The sequence below is a fragment of the Pristis pectinata genome, chromosome 5 (assembly GCF_009764475.1).
Source record: "Pristis pectinata isolate sPriPec2 chromosome 5, sPriPec2.1.pri, whole genome shotgun sequence".
NCBI lineage: Eukaryota > Metazoa > Chordata > Chondrichthyes > Rhinopristiformes > Pristidae > Pristis > Pristis pectinata.
Window position 1 is genome coordinate 51,414,253 of NC_067409.1, and position 26,555 is coordinate 51,440,807.

The following is a 26,555-nucleotide window of genomic DNA, read 5'->3' on the forward strand; positions in this document are numbered from 1 at the left end:
TTGCAATATCTGTACACATTTTCTGCTCATTTGGGATAATGGACTGGACACTTTCATGCCCATTCACTCTAATGGCAATATCATTTCCCTGTCCTATTTTCTGCAGGTAATTATGTCTTCAACCAGTGCAGCAGGAATTATTTACTTTATGGTAGAAATTCGATATAAAGTTTGCAATTTGTGACTTGTATTATTAACAGGCAATTCAATAAGGATTACATTATGCTGAAAGTAGTGAAACCTACATACTTTCAAAGCCCCTTGGGATATTATTTTTATATGCTGAAAATCATTCCCTGTACTCTTCATTTCTATAAAACTTCATTGCTTGCAGCCCTTGCTAAATATCAGATATCCTATAGTAAGTTCAGTTCACAAATCCCCATGACTGGATGACTGCTGATCACAGGGGCTCAGGATGATGTGATCAGCCCACCACGTGCCCAGTGGTTGGGGTGGGGAGGTTTCCTTGGAATACCCTTGAGTCACTACTCTTACCGACCAGCAACAAAAGAAACACACTGAGTCATGATTTAGTGTTAAAAACTATTTTATTAATCACTACTTATGATAATAAGAAAAATAAAAGTAAAAATGTTAGTATGTTAGAAGTAAAAATGTTAAACCTTGAACATTAACCCCAAAAACTAAACTCTTCGTGTGTGTGTGTGGCAAAGTCCCAAACTCCAAGTCCAGGAATGGTTCTTGAAGTTCAGTTCGGCAAGCCATAAGGTGAAACATGAGCAAAGGCTTCTTCAACAACCACCGTTGTCTTAAGATAAGACGTAGATGTAGAGAACAGAGAGAGTAATTACGAAATCCAAATGTTCCACAATGGAACCCAAACGACACCTCAGTGTTTACTCGGTAGCGACTTCCTCACCCCGAAAAGCATCCGACTCGTAGTCGTCCACACAAATACCTGTTTCCTTCTACAGGTCAGCAACAAAGTGAACTCCACTGGATTACTTCCAATTTCCATATGTGGATTTCAGTGACAGACACAGTTATTGTTTCTCATCCATCGATAGGGAAACTAGCAGGCTGGTGTCTCTCTCCCTTTTCTCTCTCTCTCTGACCGAATTCGACTGACCTCTTCAACAACGTCATTACGTCCTTTATCTTCTGTTGACGTAAGCATGCCACACACACACACACACTACTACTCTATCTTAAAGGGACATTCACTGAGTCCGAAACACCTCCCACCTAAAAAGAATTTTTTCCCAAGAAAAAATTTAACCGCGCATACAGTTAGTAATGTTAATAATTATCATGCTACACAATTACGGGATATCAGATTAGTAAAGATACATGTTTCCCATTTAACATCGGGAAAGACAATCAGCGATCACATTACCTTTGCCTTTAATGTGAGTTATCATGAGATCAAACTCTTGCAAAATTAAACTCCAGTTTAACAGCCTTCTGTTCTTGTTTTTGACTAGGCTCAGAAACACCAATGGGTTATGATCTGTATACACAGTCAATGGTTTCTGAGCGGTGCAAACATATACACTGAAATGTTGCAAGGCTAAAACAAACGACAGTAATTCTTTCTCTATGGTGGAACAATTCTTTTGATGCTCATTAAATTTCTTTGAAAAGTAAGCTACAGGATGGTCAATATCATCAACGCAGAGATGTGATCCTCCCAAGTATCATTCCCTGTCACCAAGTCGTCAATGTAGGCATCTGTATGTTTTAACCCATAAAATCACTGAATTAATCATTCTTTGAAATGTTGCCGGAGCATTTTTCATTCCAAATGGCAAAACATTATATTCATACAATCCAGAAGGGGTTACAAAGGCAGAAATCTCCCTTCCTCTATCTGTTAATGGAACACACCAGTACCATTTTAATAGGTCAATCTTTGTAAGAAATTTAGCCTTTCCCACTCTGTCTATGCAATCATCCACCCTAGGAATAGGGTAAGCATCTGACTTCATTACAGCATTCACTTGCCTGTAATCTGTGCACAATCTAACAGTTCCATCAGGTTTAGGCACAATAACACAGGGCGAACTCCAGTTTGAAGCGGAACGCCTAATAATATCATTTTCCAACATATATTCAATCTCCTGGTCAACAAGTTTACTTTTCTCCCACATTCATTCGATATGGGTGTTGTTTGATTGGTTTTGCATCCCCAACATCAACATCATGAGTAATTATTGATGTTCTGTTTGGAACATCTGGGAACAGATTTTTAAATTTTAAAATTAATTCTCTCATCTGTTGTTTTTGTGAAACTTGTAAATGGTCCAACTTCGTTTCAAGGTTCTCCAGGATATTTTGTTTTTTTAGTTTCGATGGAACAATATTTGGTCTAAATTGACCTTCCTCATTATCAACATCAGGCATTCTAGAAACAACCTTCATATCATCCACCATGGCTACAACTGAATCTCTCTCATAATAAGGCTTCAGCATGTTTACATGACAGTTGTGTTTTCTTGCATCTATCTGGTGTTTTGATTATATATGTCAAATCAGTTACTTGGGATTCAATAATAATGGTCCAGAAAAACTAGATTGCAATGGATTGTTTTGGCTAGGGAAAAATACTAACACCTTTTGTCCCACTGCAAATGTCCTAGGCCGAGCATGTCTGTCAAAACATGTCTTCATTCTTATCTGGCTGGTTTTCAAATTCTCTCTCGCCAGCTGGCAGACTCTCTCCAACTGAGTTTTAAACTTTTGGACATAGTCCAACAGACTCAAATGCACTTCCTCGTTAACCTATTGTTCTCTTAACAATTCCAAAGGTCCTCTCACCAGATGTCCAAATACAAGCTCAAATGGACTAAATCCTAATGACTTCTGTATTGATTCTCTAACGGCAAACAAAAGTAAATGAACACCCTCGTCCCAATCCTTTGTGTTTTCAAAGCAATATGTCTTCAGCATATTTTTGAGAGTAGAATGAAATCTCTCCAGAGCTCCCCGAGATTCTGGGTGATATGCAGATGATACAATCTGCTTTGCCCCCAGCTCATTGACTAGTTGTTGGAATAAATTAGACATATAATTACTGCCTTGATCAGATTGGATGTCTTTTGGCAAACCAACCAAAGTAAAAAAATTTAAAAGAGCCTTTGACACAGTCTTGGCCTTAATATTTCTAAGGGGTATTGCCTCTAGAAATCTAGAAATTGCACATATGATGGTTAATAAATACTGATTTCCATCCTTAGACTTTGGCAATGGACCAACACAGTCCACAATCACCTTCGAAAAGGGTTCACCAAAAGCAGGAATAGGTTTCAACGGAGCCACAGGGGGTTTTTGATTTGGTTTACCTACCATCTGACATGTGTGACAAGTTCGACAAAACATCACCACATCTTTTCTCATACCAGGCCAATAGAATTGTTTCAAGATCTTCCCTACAGTTTTATTCACACCAAAATGCCCACCCAAAGGCATACTATGGGCCAGGTTTAAAATCTCATTCCTATAAACTTTTGGAACCACAACCTGATGAATAACTTCCCATTCCTCATTAACAGCAACATGAGGAGGTCTTCATTTCCTCATTAACACTCCATTTTTGACATAATATCCAATTGGCACTTTTTCCAATCTCATCACGAGAGTGCTTTTTCTTTCAATTCTGTAAGCTCAGGGTCTTTCGTCTGTTCCACCATAAATTCTTTCCTTGACAAAGACAAATCTTTAAATTCAGGCTCACTACAAGGATTTTGATCCTCCAGTGAAGACAGAAAAGTCTCAGACAAGTCATCATAATTTTCTTCCTGTTTAGGACTGTCATAGAGAACCACATCAGGCTGCATAGGACTGTCGGCCTTGGCTAATTCTTTAGCCCTAGCTCAAGTCACCGCACAGGATGGGTAAACATCTGCATCATTCTCAGACTCATCGATCCTTGGTTTGGTCATTAACCGTACCACAGGGACAAATTCTCCATCCGCAAGGTCATTCCCCAACAACAAAGAAACTCCTTCCACTGGTAAACTAGGTTGTATCCCTATCTCGACAGGTCCTTCTACGAACTTTGACTTTAAAATCACCTTGTGCAAAGGGACAGACATGGTGTCACCTGTAACACCTCGCACTAGATTTACCTCACCAGTGTCAGTTTCTTCACCAAAATTTAAAACACTGTCCAGCAAGAGAGATTGGCAAGCCCCAGTATCTCTAAGGATTTTCACTAGCACCTGGGGTGACCCATCATTCAGGGCAACATAACCCTCTGATACATAAGAACGGAATTCCTTTCTCACCTCCTCCAACTTTTCAGCTTTTACCTTTGGCAAGGACTGATCTTTGACAACATCTCCTAAATCTTTTTGATTTTTAATTACCTGAAAGCAAGCATTGGGCACGGCTTCCTTCCTTTTCTTCAAAAGGGCACAATTAGCTATCACATGGCCAGGTTTCTTACAGTAATAACAAGTACGCTCAACAGGCTTCTCCAGCACTGGCTTCTTTTCATCCTTCCCTTTTTGATTACCTCCCAATTTCATCTCCTGTTTACCTGGATTGTCCTTATAACTCTTTTGAAAGGTTTTAGGTGGTCCCCATTTGGATTTATGGGTTAAAGCATAATCATCTACCAAACATAGCAGTTTCTTGTAAAGTTTCCACCTCCTTTTCATTTAAATATGTTATTTCAGCTGGGACACATCTCTTAAAGTCTTCCACTAACATCAATTCTGCCAATTTATCATAATCCCCAACTACATTTTTAGCCATGCACCATCGTTCAAAACATATTCTCTTTCCATTGGCAAATTCCATGTACGTCTGATCTGCAGATTTCTTCCAGTCTCTAAATTTCTGTCTATAAGCTTCAGGTACCAATTCATAGGCCTTTAACACAGCTTGTTTTACCTTCGTATAATCAGCTGCATCCTCAACAGACAAAGCAGAATAAGCTTTTTGAGCTTTACCTTTAATTACACTCTGTAACATAAGAGCCCATCCTTCCTTTGGCCAGTTTGAACTCACAGCAACCTTTTCAAAACGTTGGAAATACCGATCAACCTGATCTTCCTCAAAAGGAGGGACTAATCGAACCTCCCTGTTGGCTAAAAAAACCATCATCAGAATCAGCTTCCAAACTCTTTTGCTTCATTTTTAACTCATGCTGCCACTGTTTTTCCTTCTCCTCCCTATCCAGCTCCATCCTCCTCAATTCCATCTGGGCCTTCCTTTCCTCTGCCTCAGCCTCAAACTTCAACCAAGTTAGTTCCCGTTCAGCCTCTAACTCTAGTTTCCTTCATTCAGCCTCTATCTTTGCCAGCTGCACCTGTGCCACAGAAATCGCTGGTTCACTGCCAGGAAACTGTTTTAACACCTCCTCCTTGAACACTTTTTCCAAATAATGGCCTGAATATCTGCCTTTCCCATAAATCGTTTTACTGCCTCAAGATGTAGCTGTGCAGCAATTTTCACCAAATCAGGCTTCCTCATTCCCTGCGATCCTCCAGGGGTGGGTTTTTTCAAAAATGTATCCATTATTGCTGGTTTCCACGCACACAAGCCAATTAAAAAGAATTTATCAGTCCGACCACAATCAGTCATCCACTAAGATCCCAATTTGTTCAAACTCAGACCTCCCTCGTCAATCTTTGGATTGGATCCCAGACGAATCTCATCAATCTGGGGAACGATCCCGGATGAATCTCGTCAATCTGGGGAACGATCCTGGACGAGCCCCCAATTTTGTTACAAACCAGCAACAAGAGAAACACACTGAGTCATGTATAAGTGTTAAAAACTATTTTATTAATCACTACTTATGATAATAAGAAAAATAAAGTAAAAATGTTAGTATGTTAGAAGTAAAAATGTTAAACCTTGAACATTAACCCCAAAAACTAAACTCTTCGTGTGTGTGTGTGTGTGTGTGTGTGTGTGGCAAAGTCCCAAACTCCAAGTCCAGGAATGGTTCTTAAAGTTCAGTTCAGCAAGCCATAAGGTGAAACATGAGCAAAGACTTCTTCAACAACCACCGTTGTCTGAAGATAAGACATAGATTTAGAGAACATAGAGAGTAATTACGAAATCCAAATGTTCCACGATGGAACCCAAACGACACCTCAGTGTTTACTCGGTAGTGACTTCCTCACCCCAAAAAGCATCCGACTCGTGGTTGTCCACACAAATACCTGTTTCCTTCTACAGGTCAGCAACAAAGTGAACTCCACTGGATTACTTCCAACTTCCATACGTGGATTGCAGTGACAGACACACGTATTGTTTCTCATCCATCGATAGAGAAACTAGCAGGCTGGTGTCTCTCTCCCTTTTCTCTCTCTCTCTCTCTCTCTGACTGACTTCAACTGACCTCTTCAACAACGTCATTATGTCCTTTATCTTGTGTTGACGTAAGCACGCCACACACACACTACTACTCTATCTTAAAGGGACATTCACCGAGTCCATAACACTACCCTCCTCATCTTCAACCACTAGCACTCCCTGTCCCATCTGTTTCTTTGTGATTCCCAGTATCAAATCCTGCTCCTCCCCATGTTTGATCTCAGCTACATGGCAACCTGAGGCCAACATGGAGAGATCGGTACTGCTGCACCAACCCTGATCAGCACATACATGACAGTGCTGCGGTTTGTGAAATGTGCATGGCGGCTTTTGAATCTACTAAAGCCAGCAAATCATGACAACACATTCTTAAATCAAGGGCATCCAAATTTCATGATTTTTTGATGACTTCTGATCTGGCATTGGTGCAAATGATAACACAACGTTAGCACCTTAAAAGGGACCACAATCCAATTTCTAGGCTTGTTGCCTTCGGGGATTTATTTTTTTTTACAAATATTTATTATATTAAAAACATTCTGAAACAATTTAGTCTTATTCATATCTTATTCTGAAATGCTACGATTTATTTTAAATATCTTGCAGGTTTAAGAAATTTTGAATGTGCAAGATTGTTTCAGGCATTTCTACCTGCTTTAATGATGACGAGCCAGGGACTTATGGAAATAAATGCTTCTGTTCACAAGGGTAAATCTCCTATCTTTTGTCCAGTTGGTTAGATCCTAGCTATTGTAATAATTTACACATCACTGCTATTTATGCCAAACAAAGTAATACACTTAACTTGGTATAGACTGTTAAGTCTATTGCCTCACATCTCCAGTGACTCAGGTTTGGTCCTGACTTCCAGTGCTGTCTGTGTGGAGTTTGCATTCTTCCTGTGACTATGTGGGTTTCTGCTGGGTGCACAGTTTCCTTCCATGTCCCAAAGATATACGGTTAATAGGCCACTGTAAATTACCTCAGGGTTGTTGGGTGGTAGGAGAATCGGGATGTTGATGGGCATGTGCGAGGGAATGTGCTCCAGGGAAATAAGTGAGGGAATGGGATTGCTCTGAGAGCTGTCGTACTCAAATGGCCTCCTACTAAGAAAATATTAAAGTAGAATAATATTTTACTTTATTAAGTTTGAACATTTGAACACTTATTCTTTAAGGTTCAAAGAATTTGATTTCAAAGTAGTTACAAAGTGATAAATGATCCATCTTATTCTTATTTCATTATTTTAAGTATAACTTCCAAAAATATTTCTCAGGGGATCTTCAAAAGTAAAAGAACGTTTTAAATTTTCACTTTCAATAAAATAACCAATTTAATAAGTATAACATGTTTTATATTAAATTACCATATTAAAATCATACAACAAATATCTCTGTCTAGTTCGCCAAGAATCTGGTTAAGAAGAAAGCCCACATGAAGCTTTATCCAGAACACTTCAGGACAGTCAATGTTAGATCACTTCTTAGCACAATTATGCTCACCCTGAGAGAAAAAAAATCATTGGGACAACTAGGGCTTATTGCCCAATAAATCCAAGTTCATACAGTGCTCACAAAAATTGTTTTAACTTAACCATGAGTCTGAGAATCAACTAAGTCTACTGAGTAACCATTAACTAATCAAACAATTAACATGCAGGAACCCATCACAAGGTTCACCTGTCTGTATGTCAAAAAAGCAATTTTGGGGGGAAAAGAGATGGGCTTTCTTCTTAACCAAGCTCTTGGTAAACCAAACATAAGTAGATCTAAAAAAAAATTTGTAGCTTTTGAAAATGTCAGAACATTTAACCTTACTAGTTACATTAATATTTCTTAAAGCAGAAAATATTCAGTTATTTCCTAAAAAAAGGCTTTAATAGCATCACATCTTAATGTGGTGTCTTATTTAAATGACCCAAAATTAAACAGCTTAATATAATGATTATGTAAAATACATGATTTTTTAGATATAAATTAATGGTAAAAAGTTTTGAATTTTATTTACCTTCTCGAGATCATTAACTTAAGTACATGCTACAGAAACAAATTACATAAAGTGAAAATTTGTCAGAAGAACAGCTCATTTATTGGAAACCACAATTAATTTTGACTGGCAACTATTATCATTTGATGGATTTTCTTCAGGCTGACTGCATCAAATTTTAGTATTCAAAAACTGATTTTTGTTTCAGTGTAAATATCAGAAAATTAAAAGATCTTCAAACCCACTATTTAATAAATCTTAAACCAACAGATCTCATGCTTTTAATATCTTTTTTCAGATAACACGTTGTTCTATGTATTTATTTTCTATGATTGTCCCAGCCACTGGAATAATAAACATTACATTATTTTAATTTTATTTAACAGTAATTTTATTTAAATTGTAATCTACTCCAATTTTGTTCAATGTAAAATTAAAATAGATGAAATGTGCAAAAAGTGCCTTGGAAATCCATTATGAAAATGACTATTGTTAGTCAAGTTTAATTTTAAAAGAAAATCTTTTCAATTGACACAAAAAAAAATGGCTGAGGTATTTAACATGTGTCAAATCCTGAGATTTAGAACTTCAGTTTTCGCTGTTAGTATCCTGTCATTACTTTTAGCACCCCATTCTTCAGTGATCTACACAGATGGGTTTCTTCTGTCTACTTCTGCAGATGCTTTATCCAGAGATTCCTCTAACTGACGAGCAAAATTAATGAAGACCTATTGAATAAGATAGGAATAGGATAAGACATCAGACAGGTTTTCAACTTTATAATCAGTGATGTATATGGATAAACTGAATAAATGAAGAATACCTATGAGAGGCACTTTTAGGTTTCCTTAGACTTATGGTGAGGGTGGGAGATGAAGTGCAATAAGGAGGAAAAGGAAGAGACAACTATTCAGAAACCATACCACATTTCTAATCAGCAGCACTGGGTAAATGGCAACTTTATTTCTGTGGCATTGCTATTATTTCCAGCATCGTAATCCTTGAACTAAAACCCAGTTGGCCCAAGCAACAAGAATTCCTTGAACCCACTGAAGTCATTTAACTTTAGTTTACAGAAAATTATAGCCTGCTACAGACATGATTGACCAATAAGCACTTTCAGTAGGTAAGTTTCCCTGCAGAGAATATGTTCCAAACTGTATTCAATAGATTTGAAAGTACAATTGACAAGCTGCATTCAAATAGATTCCCAGCTTTTATCTAGACAGTCATCACATCTCTTGATCTAATTAGACCTAATTAACATACAACTAATATAACAAGATGTGCCACATTGAATGATCAAAGTTAAAATAAAACACAAATTAAAACTACTTTCTTCAAAAAAAAGGTCATTAGTTCAACCCTTGGCACTGCTATCCTAGGCTGCCAGTAAACTTACCTAATGTTGCTCAAATACACACAGGTGCTTAAAGCATTTAATGATCAAGACCATAAGTGTATGAGCTAAATACACTGCAGAATCTAGTATTAGGATTATTTTTCTCCCCACACTGGATGAGGACAACAGCACCATTGATTCTAACCATGTACTGAACTGTTATTTCAAATGAGACAACTTGCTAATTAGTGCTCGAGGCAACTGTGGCAACTTCAATATCGTAAGCTGTAATAGCAAATTCAGATAAGCAACAGGAATGCACCTGGAATTCTGTCAGTATTTTATGTTATTAATAGTTCTGGACTTCAACCAACCCTTCTAAAGTAATGATAATTAAATCTGCAGATGTTGAAAATCTGAAACTAAAGCAGAAAATGCTAGAAATAGTCAGAAAGTCAGGCAGCATCTATGAAAAAGAAACATAGTTAATGTTTCAGGTTGAAGATCCTTTGAGAAATACTATCTGATGCCTCACTCCATTCAGTGTCTTGTCAACGCAAGCACAAATTGCTGACTGAACTGGGATACATCCTGGCATCAAAGAAAGATTCATTCATCAGTACAATTAAAAAAACAGAGCAGGGAGCATGAAATAATAGCAAAGGAATGTAAGTGATAAAGAGAGCAAGATGAAAATTGAAAGAAGTCTGAAATAAAATCATTAAATGCTACAGTCAGCAGGCCAGGCAACATCTGTGGAAAGAGAATTTAAACCTTAATTTCTTTACACAGATGCTGCCTCACCTGCAGAGTGTTTCCAACATTTTCTGTGCCATTTCGATCCTATGTTTTCCTGCTATGTTGACACCATGAAACTGGAATCTTAATGGTTAGTGTTATCAATGTTGGCACTAGTAGGTTTTGAAGAAACAGAATTAATTGCAGTTAATCAGTTGCTAATATTGCATATCAAATATTTGTACTGTACCTGGTCAAGTGTTGCTTGGCTAATGGAATAGTGTTTGATATTGAGTTGCTCTTTGTTATTCTCAAGAAACTGGAACATCTTTGCTAAATCCCCTTCTTTCTGTGGCACCTGATATTCCAGAGAATATTGATGTTCTTCCTGGGATAAAGGAAGCAGTAAAGGTGAATTAAACAGATTGCAGGCTTGTATTACAATGTTCCTGTTTTTAGCAGCAGATTAAAAGTCTAGACTTCTGTACTTCAAAAGGTTAATGGTTCTGTGCCTTCCTATTAATCATCCAGGTTCAATCTCATTTTTTTTCCCTTTGAATAACAGTTTAAAAAATAAACTGATAATTTTCACTCAGGGAATTAAAATGGTGGAAAATCTTAAAACTTTCTAAAGTTGTCTAGATTTGGGAATTGTACTTTCAGATAGGAAAACTTCAAATGTCACTCAATTATTTAAGAAAGGAGAATGAGAGAAATGAGGTAATTGTAGAAGTGTCAGTTTAACATCAACTGTGGGGAAATTACTGGAATCTATCAGAAAGTATTAAATGACAACAGATGGAGTTGTGATAGTCGTGCTTGATCAAACTAGTTGAAATTTTTTGAGGAGGGCTTTGGATGAGGGGCATCTATAGGTGCTGTATATTTTGATTTCTGAAAGGCATTTGTTAAGGTTCAAAATAAGTGATAAGCAAAAAATAAAGTATAGGGAATTGGACACTGTCTTCTAATATAGCTCTGTAATTAGTTGGGAAGTAGGAGATGGAGAATAGAGGTAAAGGAAATATTCTGATGGGATATAACATGATGTGCTACTCAGTGGTTAGCACTGAGCCTCAGCAAACTACAGTAATCTGTGACCAGAAATGCAGGCCTTCGGTGATCAACCAGCTTTCCTAAAGTTAACCAGTGAAATTCAAACATTTCCTCACAAAATCTGTGCAATGTAGCTTAATTTATAATCAAGTATACTTTATAAATTTTACTGCGTTAATGTTACTACTTTAAATATTACTACAAAATATTACTACTTTAAATCCTTACTTTGATTTTACATAACCTTCAAATTTCCCTTTCTGGTGGTACATGGCATTGTTTATAAAATACCTTCAATATAGTGCCTGGAAAATGGGACATCAGCAGGTCTGTGAACTCCATTGAGTTGGTTGATTGTTGACTGAGTGCTACTTTAACCGAATAAACCTCACCAAACCTAAGTGATAAAGAAAATAATTCATTTTCTCATGACATAGAAGAGTTATGATAAAGTGGAAGCAATCTGCAAATATTTACTTATAACTAATTACTAAATTACCAGAAAAGTATTCTAAAAACCTAACAAAATAAAGCAACATTCCACATTAAAATATATTTTCTTATGTTATTGGAAACAGCATTATACATTGAAATAATCACTGTCTAGAGATTCATCCCCAGCTGGTAGAACTAAATACACCCTATAATCGAATCAGTGTATACTCTACCTCCAAAATTCATTCCTTACACTTCAATGGAATAAACTTTAGAGGCAAACTACAACATTATGTGACCATAAAGGTCATCTACCACAGCTGTTCATGGATGATTTTCTAGGCACATGTGTTGTCTTGTCAATAATGATAATGGCAATTCTTGTCAATGTTTCTTGGTAAATTCTTCTTAAGTTTCTCACATTTGTTAATGAGTCATACACTGTCAGAAAAAAATACCCTTTCTCAGAGTCAAGTGGGTGCTTTCTTGTCAGTATTAATTTGATTAATTGTTGCCAAATTGGTCAAAGTCAACTGGGGTTGGGTACCAACATTTGTTTTTAAATCTCAATTTACTGTTGATCAATTGGTTAAAATTTAAATCTTTGAATTTAAATTTTGTTTTTCATTTGCCCTAAAGATTCAATAGCAAAATTGTTCATTCATAGCTGAAGAAAAACATGCAGGGAAAGGAATCTTGCAGATTCCTTTCCCTGTAATCAGGAGGGGCTACATGACTTTCTTCTGTGTAAATATGTCCATTGTAGTTTAGTTAAAATTTGGTAAGAATATCATTTTCAGTTTATACTTGCATAAACATAAACAGCAACAGTTAGACATTTATTTAAAGGCAACTGTAACATACTGTACTTGAATGCAGTTCAGCAAGGTGGTTCCTTACAGGATGCCAAACCTACCTGTTTTTAATGTGCTTGGGAGAGCCAATACATCTGAATTTCCCATTTACCATAATGGCAAGTCTGGTACATAAGGCCTCACATTCCTCCATGCTGAAGAAGAGTAAAGAGAAAAAAGGATGGTGATGAAACAAAAACAATGCACACAAACAAAAATGGAGACCATATATTTGTTTTTACCGAGTGTTTTGTATGCACCTACAAGCATGCATTATAATTTCAGCCAAAGGTTTTAGAAAATATAATGAAACTCTTCAAATGGTTACACATCAACAGTGTTAAACCACTGCTAACAAGACAGTGGTTTTAAACATTTGAAGGTTTTAGAAAGTATAATGAAACTCTTCAAATGGTTACACATCAACAGTGTTAAACTACTGCTAACAAGACAGTGGTTTTAAACATTTGATATAACTGTAAATGAGACATCCCTTAAGTATTTAGCAAACCAATATTATCTCAGTAATTAGCCTAGAAGGGAAGTTCAAATCAGTGACGGTTCACTACTAAAGCAATCAGTACATTGTAATTCACCACAAATACTTATCACAGTTCATTAATCCAATGGGTTTAAGTTTGGCAAAGCTATGTAAACAAATTTATGTAACAATATACAGTGAACATATTCTAATTTAAATTACTTAATATTTTATAAATAATAGCCCAGTTTTTACAACCCAACTAACAAAAAAAGCAACTTTTTGTCACAGAAAAAATAATCTTGAAAGCAAAGCTTGTTGTGACAAAATTTTTGGATTGTTGATTAAGTAAACTACTGCTTCATCATTAAATAAGAAAACTATGGCATAAATAATAAGGCTTGAAAAGGTTTGCACTGCATAGAACAGTACCTATTGCATCACATAATTAGTATGATTATCAATCAGGTAATCTGGTGATCTGAACTGGTTCAAAAACTCCTCAAGGGGGCAGTGATCCTTTGACTGATCCAGTACTAATTGTGCCAAAACTTTAGGGATCTTGATTATAGATTACAAAATGATGATTCAATTCAGTTATCTGAGAGAAGAACTAAGAAGCTTTCAGAGAAAGCAGGAATACTAGAGTAATGGCACAGAGTTTCTGATCTAATAACTACAGCTTTTAACAAATTCACAGCATGTCATGGTATCAGACAGAGTGATGTTAAGTGGAAGAGCAAACAGCTGGTTTCTAAAGAGTATGGGACCTTGGAAGTTCAATAATTACAACAGGGCATGACCAAGAGGCCAGAATTGGAAGCAAACAGATATTATGGATGGGTAAAAGGCTAGAGGAGATTACATTTTGAGGGAAGTGTAATCCCACCCATTAGTACAATGGTGGGAATGCACTGGAAGAGGAAGATGTGGTCAATCAGATAAAAATGGATGAACAGGATAATTTACATTTGTCACAGTCACACTTGGATATAATTTGTGACTCTAATAAATCTCACTTTAATACTGTGGCAGGGGCAGCAACCTGAATGAAGAATATCAAACAATGGCCTGGAGATTCTAAAGTGAAACACAATTGTTACGAGCCAGGGTGCTACTTGGTGAATGCCCCTTTAAGGTACCTGGACAGCAGAGTAGTATTGTGTGATTGGTGTTATCTACAAGATGGTAAAACTGTAATTGGAGCATGCTGGCTGTTTTGTAGAGAGTCAGAGCGCGAGAGAGAGCGCAACTGACTGCTGGTCTCTGCATCGATGGATGAAGAACAACAGATGTGTCTGTCACTACAATCCATGTATGGATTTTTGGAGTAATCAAGTGGAGTCCACTTTGTCATTAATTTGTACTGGAAAGCAGGTATTTCTGTGGGCGGCCACAAATTGAATGCCTTTGGGGTGGCAGATACTTCGAAACAAAGCAGTGGAGATCTTCGGAGATTGAGGTGTCATATGGGTTCCATCATGGAACATGTGGATTTCGTAAATTTTCTCTACATTCTCTCTACATTTTTTCTTCAGTCAACGGTGGTTTTGCAAAAGCCTTTGCTCATGTTCTACCTTATGACTTGCTGAACTGAACTTTGAAAACTGTTCCTAGACTTGGGGTTTGGGACTTTGTCACACACACACTTTTAGTTTAGTTTTGGGTTTTTTTACTTTTCTTATTATTACAAGTAGTTATTAATAAAATAGTTTCTAACACTTATACATGGCTCATTGTGTTTCTATTGTTGCTGATACATTACACAATACTTTTACAGGTTTGTGCTTAAATTTCATCCTGGCCCTCTGTGCATTGGAGGTGCAGATACAAGGCCACTGGGTATGTGCAACAATATCATCTCTTGCAACTTTTCTCTCTAATGTATGGTTCACCCACTGAAGTTCAAAGGTCACGAACCTACTGTACATGGTATATCTTCTATTGTGCTTGATAGCAAGTTGCTCAAAACAAAGTCTCATGGCCCCCCTTCCCTATAATTACTTTAACAAGTGTGCATCCCCACATGCAAAGAATTTTTTTAGCCATGAAATTTCAGCAAGTTGACATTCATTTGGAAAGCTGGCCTTTTAGCATGGCAAACCTGACCACACTAAAACAAATACAGATCGTGTTTTCACAGTTGCATCATATGCCAAAAGCCAAGTTGACGTACCTGTGGGATGTCAAGATGGCTGCACACCCAGCCTCCACTTCACTTAGGATTGCCTTCCAGAGAAAACGCTTGGATTCAGGATCCATTCCTGAGCTTGGCTCATCCTAAATATTAAAAAAAAAACACACGCCAAAAGATCAGCCTCAGACTACTTACATCCCCTGCTCCTATAATGACAATTAAGACATTGAAGTCGTAGAGTGCCACAGCATAAAACCGGGCCCCTTGGCCCACAAAGTTCATGCTGACTTTTTGCCCACAAAATTCCTGCCTACATTAATCCGATCTGTCCTCATTGGGACCGTATCCTTCTATGCACTGCCTGTTTAAATGTCTGTCTACCTGTCTCTTAAATGTAGTTATGGTATTCTATCATCTCCTGTGACAGTGTGTTCCAGATATTCACCACCCTCTGTGTAAATAACTTACCCCTCAAATCCCCTGTACAACTCATTCCTCTCACCTTAAACCTATGTCCTCTTGTTTTCGCTAGTCCTCCCATGGGAAAAATATTCTGACTATCTACCCTATCTATGCCTCTCATAATCTCATATACATCTATCAGGTCACCCTCAGCCACCTTCGCTCCAGGGAAAACAAGCTCAGCCTATCCAATCTCTCCCCATAACTAAAGTCTTCCAATGTCATTGCTTTACATCTCATGTTGCATTTACATACTTTTCTCAGTTATACATTTACTCCTTAGTCTGGCAAGAAGACCTAACCCAAAAAATGCTAGATCTGTTCATTTAAATATTCCAAAAGCAAACTAAAAGCATTCAATGGTAGGTGTATAAACGGGATCTAAATTGGTAATCTCACCAGTAAAAGAACTTGAGGTCTGCCAATCAATGCCAATGCTGTTGACAGCTTCCTCTTTGTGCCACCGCTGTATGTTTTCACTACTTCATTAATGTGGAATGTCAGATGCAGGCACTGAGCAAGATCATGAATAGTCTATGATGGGCAAAAACATGTTAAAAACTTATCAGAATTCAGACCAATACTAATACATTGAATACACAAAAGAAGTATGTTCATGAACTGAAAGAAAGCAAATTCAACTGGCTGGACAAGGCAAAACTAGACAGTGTTTGTTACATAGAACAATAACTTTATATCCTTTACCTGAAAACACTGGAACAACATACTAAAATATAGGGAGAAGAACTAGCTTATATTGGCAGTCCCAGCTTCAACAAGTTGCTTTTGATTTGAGCACAGGCTGAAGAGATAGCTTGGGGTTCTCAGATCAACTCAAGTGTCTCCCACGTTAGGGCAATTTGTCTCTACCAATAATCTGTCATGACACATTTACACTTTTGGAGGCTAAATAGTCATTTAACTTAATCATGATCTATATTAAAGGTTTCAAAATTTATACTTGGAACATTAATTGCCTTTGCCAAACAAATACAGTTGTAAAAAGCATTTCCCAAGCACTTTTTCAGCCATTGTCTTCTGCCCCAAGGAAAAATAAAGGCTTTACAATTGATTAGCTGTCTAAAAGAAACATTCCCTGTTTGAGATTTGTATCAAAATGTGATTTACACTATGGTAAGCAGATACCAACTAAAAGATATTGGATCATTCTTACTGCACTTTTAGCGCATATAATAGAACTCACTCAAAATTATTCATCATTTTCTGGAAAGGTTGTGAAAATGTGAGAGTGAATTGTCCATCCATGAGTCTTACTTATATATTTCTAGGAATTAATACCAAAGTTAGCAGAAATCGCAGTGAACTAGTCTGTAGAAGGGAAAGACATAGGGAGAGGCTTCTTGCCCCAGTGCCAGCACTAATATCATAATTAACCTACATATCACCATGGAGGTCCCAGTTTCCAGCACTGGCATCTGTGGTGTTATCTTCCCCACTGCACCCTGTGCTGCCGGCTGCCCCTGTGCTGGTGCAGTGAGCTCCACTAGGTGTCCAAAGGTGCAGCGTAATCTTCTGCACTCAGGTTGGGAAATCACTTCCTGACCCCTTGTCACCATTCAGATGAATGGGAGACACTGGATAAAGTTACGTATTTTTTAATGTAATAATTTTTTTTTTACATGTTTTGATTGTTGTTGAACATTTATGAATGTTGAAGGTACGTTTTTTCAACTCTTAATCAGGAAACAAAAAAATTTTAGAAAGGAAAAGAAGATCACATGAACAGTTTTAACAGCCTGTAAATCTAGGGTGGGGCCTTACCAGACGTCAAAGTGATTTTGCGAGTGCAGTGATTGCTGGTGCCAAGGCAGCCCCTAGACTGCACTGGGACATGCTGAAATCCTGGGAGCCCAGCTCCTAGGGCAAGACTGCATCAGAGGTCACACTGGGGCAAACAGAATGGCACAGGGGCAGGCAGACAGCAAATCAGGGACAATGGAAGATCTGCAAAATGTGCTGGCTGTGTGTGCTTCCTTGTGAGGACATAGGAGCCTTGAAACAAATGAGACTATTCAGAAAAGCACAAAAAAAGTAATGGCAGGAGTAGGCCATCTGGCCCTTCAAGCCTGCTCCACCAGTCATTAAGATTATGGCACAGCACCATTTTCCAACACTATCTCCATAACCCTTGAATTTCTTAATATCTGGAAATATATCAACCTGAGTTTTAACTTCTTAATTAAACTTAAGTTCAATTCTTAACCAACTTAATTCTCTATCGAACAGCCACCCAAGTTAGAAGATTCCAAAGGTTCACTGCCCTCAGTATGAAATATTTTCTCCTCATTGTTCTACCCTTATTTTGGTCCTAGGCTCTTCAACCAGGGATAGAGGAAGGGGTGGAGGGGAGGGCATAAACCTCCTCCCTGCATCTAACCTGGCAAGTACATTAAGAATTTTGGAAAGTTCAATGAGATCTCCTCTCATCTAAACTCGAGAATACAGTCCAACTCCAGTTAATCTAAACTCATACTGTAAGCTCTCGATCCCTGGAACCAGTCTAGTGAACCTTCACTGTACTCCCTCTGTAGCAAGTACAATGTTTCTAATGGAAGGAGACCAACTATTGTGTGAAAAACTATACAAAATATCTCAGGTGCAACTTAACCAAGGTTCTATACAATTACAATATGACTTCTAATTTCCTGTATTCAAATCCTCTTGAAATAAAGGTTAACATTATATTTGCCACCTTAATTGCTTGCTGCGTCTGCACGTTGGCATTCAGAAACTTGTTTACTTCAGCACTACCCAATCTCTCACCATTTAACAAACACTCCACTTTTCTAATACATGTGCCATCCACATTGTATTCCATCTGCCATATTCTTGACCACTTACTTAGCTTGTCCACATCCCTTTGAATCTCTTTACAACTCCTCCATACTCACAATCATACCTAGAATGGTAACATTAACAAATTTGGAAATATGACATTTGGTCCTCTCAGCCAAATTACTGATATATATTGGGAAAAATTGAGACTCAATCACTGATCCCTGTCATACCCCACCAGTCACATCCAGTTAACTTGAGATGGATTCATTTATTTACACTATTCGCAACCTATCCAATAAACAATTCCCAATCCATGTCAATATATAATTCCCCACTTCCTCCCACCACATTCTGTGTACTCTAACCTCACTAAGCAACCTCCTGCGTGGGATCTTATTGTACGCCTTCTGAAAATCCAATTACACCAGGTCCACTGGTTTCCCCTTATCTATTCTGCTAGTCACATCCTCAAAAGAGCTCTAGAGATTAGTCACACATGATTTTCTTTTCATAAATCCATGCCAGCTCTCCTCAATCCTATTATTCTTTACAAGTGTTCTGAAATACATTTTTCATTGCTGATAATGATTTAAAACTACGTGACCTAAACGTAGTTGAAAAAACCTCAGTAATATAAAATGGAGTTCTCCACCTGGTCATTCAGCAAGAGATACAATTAATGCAAAGCAAACTGGTTTCAGGCAGGCATCTTTCCTTCCTTTCTCTCACCCTCAGAATCCAGTGCAAGGAACAGCCAAAATGGAGTGGGTTACTTCCCACTCAATCTGACTGATTATAATTTCAGATGTCATTCATCTCCTCCCAGTTATACCTTTCCCAAACATCAGAAGTGAAATTAAGTCAGTGAGAGTCAGTCCAGCATGCCAGTAAGAAAGTGGCTGATGAAATTAGTAAAATGGGTTAAATCGACAATGTGAGAAAAATGACTGCCCCGGTGAGAAATTTAAGTTACGTTTACCCCAGACAGACAGACCTTTTGTTTTACACTCTCTTTCAACTGGGTCCCCCACCACTTATGTCTCTCAGTCTCTCCTCCCAACCACCCTATCACAGATCTTCCCTTTTCCTCACTCTGGCTCTCCACCCTTTCTTTGCCACTTAAAACTTGTTTAATCTCTAGATGTTCCCAGTCCTAATGAAAAGTCATCAGTCTAAAATGTTAACTCTGTTTCTCTCCCCACAGCTTCTGAGTACTTCCGGAAGTTTTAGTTTAGGAAGATGTACATGCTCATTTCTGGCATTCTCAGAGTTTCATTTTGAAGGGAATACACATGGTCTCTGTGACTTTCTCTGTAATTGTAATGCTTTATTCCGTATTCTGTTATTGCTTTTCCTTTGTACTACCTCAATGCACTGATGTGATGAAATGACATATGGATGGCATGCAAAACAAAGTTTTTCACTGTACCTCGGTACATGTGATAATAATAAACAACTTACTAATTTAGTCCATTCATGCCCTGGGAAAGGGCAAGGAAAGGTATTAAAGTAGACAGCTTCACTGAAGAAAGCAGCACAAAAACAAATGCAATAGGCTAAATGACAACATTTTATAAATACAGTTTTTACAGTAACTCACTTTCTTGATCATCTTTTCAGGCATGCCACGGATTCTAGCATAGTAGTACAGGTGCTCCCAACCAGTCAACAGATCATCCAACGCATCATACTGGGGACAGTAGCCAATCAGGGTCCCATCAATACTGCTACCCACAATATCTTGTTCAGTCCTAGTTATAAAAGAGGTGAACATGCCACAAAGGAAAAAAATGAAGTTATTAGAGGGGAATTCAGGGAGAGGAGTTCAACCAGTGGATGGTTCCCTTGCAAGTGTTAAACATCAGTGATCAAAGATGAAAATGTTCTCCACTGTAGCTATTTATATTATGCCATGAAGAAAATGGAAACTCTTATAGTAACCAGGCAACAGCAAATTAAATTCCACATAGAAATCTCCCCAATGGGAATGTTTTTTTTAGTTATTAATTTGGATACAAAGTACATCTAGAAAGGCATAGAAAATTCAGCCCAGCTGCCAAAGCCACTTCACAGCATGCCTTGTGTTAGTTAGGTTTGGAGCAAAATTAACAACTGCATTGGAGAGACAAGAGACTGTAGACGCTGGAATCTGGATCAACAAACAATCTGCTGGAGGAACTCAGTGGGTCGAGCAGCACCTGTAGGAGGAAAGGAACCGGTGACGTTTTGAGTCAAAACCCTTGCATCAGTATCAGAGCAGGGTTATCAGTATTGGAGCAGTCTTTGGCACAATACGTTAAAAATGTTATTCATGAAAATGAGCGCACATTCAAGTGCCTGGAGTCAATGCTATCTGTATACCATTTGGTACAAAGCAATACCAGGTCAAAGGTTAGACTAGCCTCTTCTTCTTTTCCTTTAGCAGTACCTCGAGATCAAGGATGGCTTACTTCCACTCTAGTTCTGTGGATTCTGAGGTGGCTAATGAGGCCAATGTGGGAACCACAGACTCTTCCATAGATGGGATAGAAGGTGGCTGATGGGGCAGGTGGTTGAAGAGCTTGTGATACAGTGCACTCCTTCCTCTAAATGCTCCCAATGCACGTCCTCAAGGTTCTTAATACCATCCCAAATGCTCTTTCTCCAATGTCAGTAGCCATGGGTTAGAGGTTTCCTGGAGTTAATCAGTATGTTGGACATCCAAGGAAGATTTGTGCACATGCTTGAGTCTTTGTCTCTTTCTGGAGAGTAATTTCCTCCCATGACAGAGCACAGAACAGTGTTTGTTTTGGGAGCCTGGTACTTGGCATGTGAACAACATAGCTGGCCCAACATTGATGATTGAGAGTTGGTCTGAGATGGAATGCTGACCTTTATTCACTTATCCTTCCCATAAATTTGGAGGAGTTTGTGGAGACAGCATTAGTAGTTTGCTCCAATGTCTTGAGAAGCTTCTTGGTAGTCAAGGTCTCAAAGCATGTCGGAGTGTAGGGATCACTGCTGCCTGGTAGACCATGAATTCTGTGCCAAGTATGTGGTCTTGATCTTCTTCAATTGACCAAAGGCTGAAATGGCGTGTTGAAGGCAGTGTTGAATTTCATTATTTATGTTTGTATTTACTGAGAGGTGGCTCAGCAGATATGGGAAGTGCTCCACATTTTTTAAGCTTGAGTAAAATTCCTTGGCCATCATCTAAAGTTTCCAGAGTTGGGGCTTAAACAGTGATGACTGTTGCATATTAGCTCCATGTTAAGTGAACTAAAGGGTCATAAGGTATTCACTAATTCTGTAGGGAGAGCTGTTGAGATGTTAGGTTAGTGCATCTAGATGGCAAAACTTACCCTGTGTTCCTTTACCGATTTGCTCCTCTAGGAGAAGGTGTATCCACTGCTTAGCTCTTCAAACCAGATGATGTATGTCATTCAGTGTGGCAACATTATTGTCAAAGAGTCTGAGTTACTGAGCTATGATAGCAGAATGGTGATCAGATCTGTTGCTGGTGGGATTGTCTATCTAACATTCCAAATCTCAAACTTCAATCATGGAGCCTTTGCATGGTTTCTTTTAACATGGAATGGTCACTGCAGCCTATACTGAGCACAGACCCTTCTGTTCTGCACCTGGTATCTTAAAACTTCAAATCTAGAAGAGTAATCCTGACCAAACCATCACAACCTCTGAGTGAGATGGGTAACTAATTGTAAAACTCTAACTGTATATCATTTGGGCTCAATAACAGTTAAAAAATTTAACGAATCCTATTTTGTTTGAAACCTTTAATGTTGGCAGAAAGGACCTTTTCATCATAGAGATAGAGGTCTAGCAACAATGTGCTTATGTATTATGTCATTCAGTAGCTAATTAAATTTTAACTAAATTAAGGCCAATGAATAAAGAATTGAAAGCTACAGAAATAGTGATAACCTAAATAAAAATGTATAAGATGAAAAATTATGGCGCTCCTTTGGAAAAGTTTAAACATAGTGCTACTCTTGCTTCAATTAAATAATTACAAAAGTAATCACCAGTGAAACCTTGGTTATATAGAACTTGTATAGCAGAAATGGTCAATTGTCATCTAGCTTTAAGGCATGAAGTTTAAGAGATATAATTACCCTGCAAGAGTCCTAATAGTTGCATGTCCTGAAGATGGTCCTATATCTCCTGTCAGAATCTTGAATGTGGAAGTTTTCCCAGCTCCATTCACACCCAGGAGACCAAAGCACTTAACACAAAAAGAATTGTTGAAATTTAATGTGTAGCATTCAAAAACAGAAGTGCAAATTTCATGTTGCTAAGTCAAATACACCCCTAATGAATCCAGCATTAAATAGGCTTTGTCCAAGCTCCAGATTATTTCCCTATTTCCTCATCTACAATAACTAGAATAAAATTTCAAACATTTAAGTTTTCTCCTTACTGAAATCAATTTTATTGTTGAGATCTCATTCAGCAGGCAAAGACTCCAGGAACCAATCTCTGTCATCATCCTGAAAGTCAGGCCATGCAAAGTTCTTACAGCAGAGATATGGAAGTGGACACCATTACCTTTCACTTCTTATATATTTTACAAATACAAAGGTGTCTATTAACTACATTTCTCAAACGTGTTTAGGAATGAACAAACAAAAGATCAGGAGATTAGGTGAAAAAGAAAATATGCAGTTTAAAAATCTGAGACATGGGTAATTGTTGCACATATACAGAATCAGATCAGACAAAGACAACTTGTGTTGCTCCTCTGTAATTTTACGATCTTTCCAAAAGGATTATCTTTGAAAGATTAGGTATTATTTTGGGTGTGCAAATAACTCTGAGAACTATGTACACCATGTATGTCTTCTAATATGTTGTTATATCAGCCACTATTGTTAGCTGCGTTATTTGCCATCAATAAAAGGTGCATGGCTAGAAGTGCTATCCTGGTTATTTGCCTTGCTAAAGAGTAACACAGAAGAATCTATGGACACTATGGAATAATCTGAGTGCACTTGAACAGTTTAAATTAGGAAAAACATATTAAGTTATTCCTTTGAGCTGATTGCTGGATTGATGAGTATTATTGAATTTCTTGAAAATAGCATGAAAATTGACTTCTTATGAACAAGTTAAAGAATCATTACTAATATTACACTACAACTTCAAATATAAGAGTACAAATTCCATTCAACAGAGGTTCTTAAAAACAACTATGCATAGGCTTAAGAAACCTTGAGGAAAAGCAGTTAAACATATTTAATAGCCAAAGAGATGTTGGGTTGACTGAGGGAATTAAAAATGACAATGTTATTGGACAAGATACTTTGAAAAATAGCTTTTACATGTACCTCTCCTATAGGAACTCCCATGGTGATTCCTCTTACAGCATTAACATTTCTGTTTAGAAAATGGTAAGATTTCTTTAGATTGTGAATCTGTATAACATCACTGCTTGTTTCTCCATTCAGAACCCGTTGACATTCCCGTTTCACGTCTTCATCCTCATCATCCTTTGCATCATCCATTGAATCCTTGAACCTGAACAATGAAGTAACATAAAACTAGATGTATTTTTTTCTTTACTTGGAGCACCATTAAAGACTCACAGACTAACTCAATACCATGATTTGGAAAATAAAGAGGAAGCTGATTCAAAAATGCAACAGTCCGAACTAAAAGGTGCTACTTTGGACTGAATTCAGCATCTGCCCATACATTGGACTTCTTAATGCAAGTGTTCAGTATCTTGACCAATCCTGATTCTGAGGAAATTACCAAATTTCTAATAATTTATTGCCTGCTACACAACAATGCCATATCGAGGTCCAAGTCTCACAACTGCCACAAGGTAAAGATGTGGATGTGTAAGAAAAAGGATGGAAATGCTCAAGGACAATCAGTACTGCCAAATGCCAGAGATGAAAGGCAATACCTTATTGAGAAATAGTTCACCAATGAAAGCTCATTCCACTGACCGGCACCAACAGTCCCAACATATGATTCACTCCCTTCACCCATCCTCTGAAAGATTTTCAACACTCAAATCTTTATATTTCACATTGTGAATTGAATAGATATTGCCTTCCCTTAATATTTAGGTGTAATCCTGAATAAAAATCATTCAGGTGTAATCCCTTACTGCCTGCCCTTTGTGCTTATTTGTCCTGTTGCAGGAGCCTTAGAGGTAGAAGAATGCTGATTGTTCACTGAAGCTACATGAAATGTCCATGGTGGCTGTTTTCAAGCAGCGACTGGCTGGAGACCCCAGTTACAGCTGGGTGGGTTTCAGCATCGGCCAAGGCAGTCTGACCCAGCTGGCCATGTGTGGACTAACAAACACAGTGGGGAGGAGATTGCAAGGAAAGTGGGTGTGCTCTCACACCGAGAAAGGACACTAGAAGTCTGTCCCACGGATTTGATGCTGCATCTCTATATATTGACTATTCTGCATGAAGAGAGTGCAAAGATTGCAGCAATGTACTGGAATCTCCAATCCACACTTTAATACATGCTCCCCTTAAGGAGTGAAAAAAAAAATAAGGAAGTACTCAAACCTGAGTTATGACAGCAGCAGTTTAAGCTCCAAGTAAAGCTGTCAGTGCTATTAGATTCTGTTACTATGAATCAGATTCAGCCTAAAGAACTGACAACTTACTCCAATGGTTGGCCAATACCTTCCCTTCAAAAAGCTGCATGCTGCCTTTAACATTCACGAAAGCCCAATATTCAAGTGCCCAATCATGGTGACCATCAAATGCCAGCATGAGTAGCAATGCCAACCTCCCTCTCCTGACCAATTTGATCTACTAATTACACTCACATGATGTGACACATTAACTATCCTGGGCCTCAAAACAAACTCGTACAAATTTCTTTCCCACTAGTTCCCCAGCTGCTGGGGCAAGTGAAAAGAAAGGCAGTGGATATTTCATACCAGGTGAATCTTCCAAGACCATAAAGGTTGATCAAACAGGATGAAGTTCATCACAGCATGGACTCAATATGACAGAGTAGATTATCTGAAGAAGAGCAAGCTTGATGATCCAAATGCCATATTTAACTTTGTGTTATTTTCCCTAAGCATTGGAGTTTGCCAATTTCTTATTTTATCTTGATTTGCATCTACAGTTGCATCTATCCTTCAAAAATTATACAAGAGCCAAACAGACTATCATACCTGAGCTTGTGTAATAATTGTCCTTGGAACAGGAGTCGAATTAAGAAGCAGCAGCATCCTTCCAGTGTTATTGCGACAAAGACCCAGCCAAGGTATTCCATCTTAAATGGACTTATGTAGGAATCAATCCCAAAATCCTGAGTGAGATCAAATGTCAGCTGATTGTAGGATAGTTCTATCAATCCAAATGACAGACAGAACTGTGGGAAAATGATGAACGCCCAGCGAAGTACACTGTAAACCTTCAGTAAATGCTGCAGGAGAGAGAGAGAGAGAGAAAAACATAGTGTACGGATATTATCTCTGAAGTTAAAATACTAATTTTTTGGCAGCATATTTATGAATTAATCTATTACTTATATTCACTTATCCACTACCTTTTCTAAATCAATTCTCTTCATATTAATTACTTATTCTCACTTAATCTCTTTACTCTGCCTGACACCTGACAATATTGTTTCATACATTTTATAAATTTCTCTGTTTTTAAAGTTGTGATCTGCATGCTATGCTTGGCTGACTTAAAAATAATCTAGAATTAATAATAGGAAGGTTAATATTCCAAAATGATGCAAATGGGTTAGGTTCATCATTACTAAAAGTTTAAGGGAATTAATTTCATTGATTAGGTTGGTAATACAATCTTTTAGGTTTTTGTTCTGCAGTGTTGCTCTGAGTCCTAAGTCAAAGTTTCAAAACAATAGTTCTTGTGTAGCAACATTGTCATTATTCATTCTTTTTAAGAACAGGCTAACACCTTAAAATAAACAGACATCAACATTGTGTACTAACTTCAAGGCATTATGATGTGAACT

The 26,555-nt window shown here is 37.8% G+C and overlaps 1 protein-coding gene across 1 annotated transcript in view; it reads right to left on the reverse strand.

Moving 5' to 3' along the window:
* Positions 1–7,455: 7,455 nt before the first annotated feature.
* The window catches only part of LOC127570200 (ATP-binding cassette sub-family A member 13-like), a 201,406-nt gene continuing 182,306 nt past the window's right edge, over positions 7,456–26,555 (reverse strand). Inside the window, exons 55-64 of the mRNA XM_052015468.1 lie at positions 25,741–25,994; positions 23,912–24,101; positions 22,700–22,809; positions 20,185–20,335; positions 16,185–16,319; positions 15,363–15,466; positions 12,768–12,860; positions 11,708–11,813; positions 10,611–10,748; positions 7,456–9,008 (exon numbers count right to left, since the gene is read on the reverse strand). Coding sequence (XP_051871428.1) covers positions 8,925–9,008; positions 10,611–10,748; positions 11,708–11,813; positions 12,768–12,860; positions 15,363–15,466; positions 16,185–16,319; positions 20,185–20,335; positions 22,700–22,809; positions 23,912–24,101; positions 25,741–25,994 — 1,365 coding nt within the window. The 3' untranslated portion in view covers positions 7,456–8,924. The remainder of the gene's footprint in view (positions 9,009–10,610; positions 10,749–11,707; positions 11,814–12,767; positions 12,861–15,362; positions 15,467–16,184; positions 16,320–20,184; positions 20,336–22,699; positions 22,810–23,911; positions 24,102–25,740; positions 25,995–26,555) is intronic.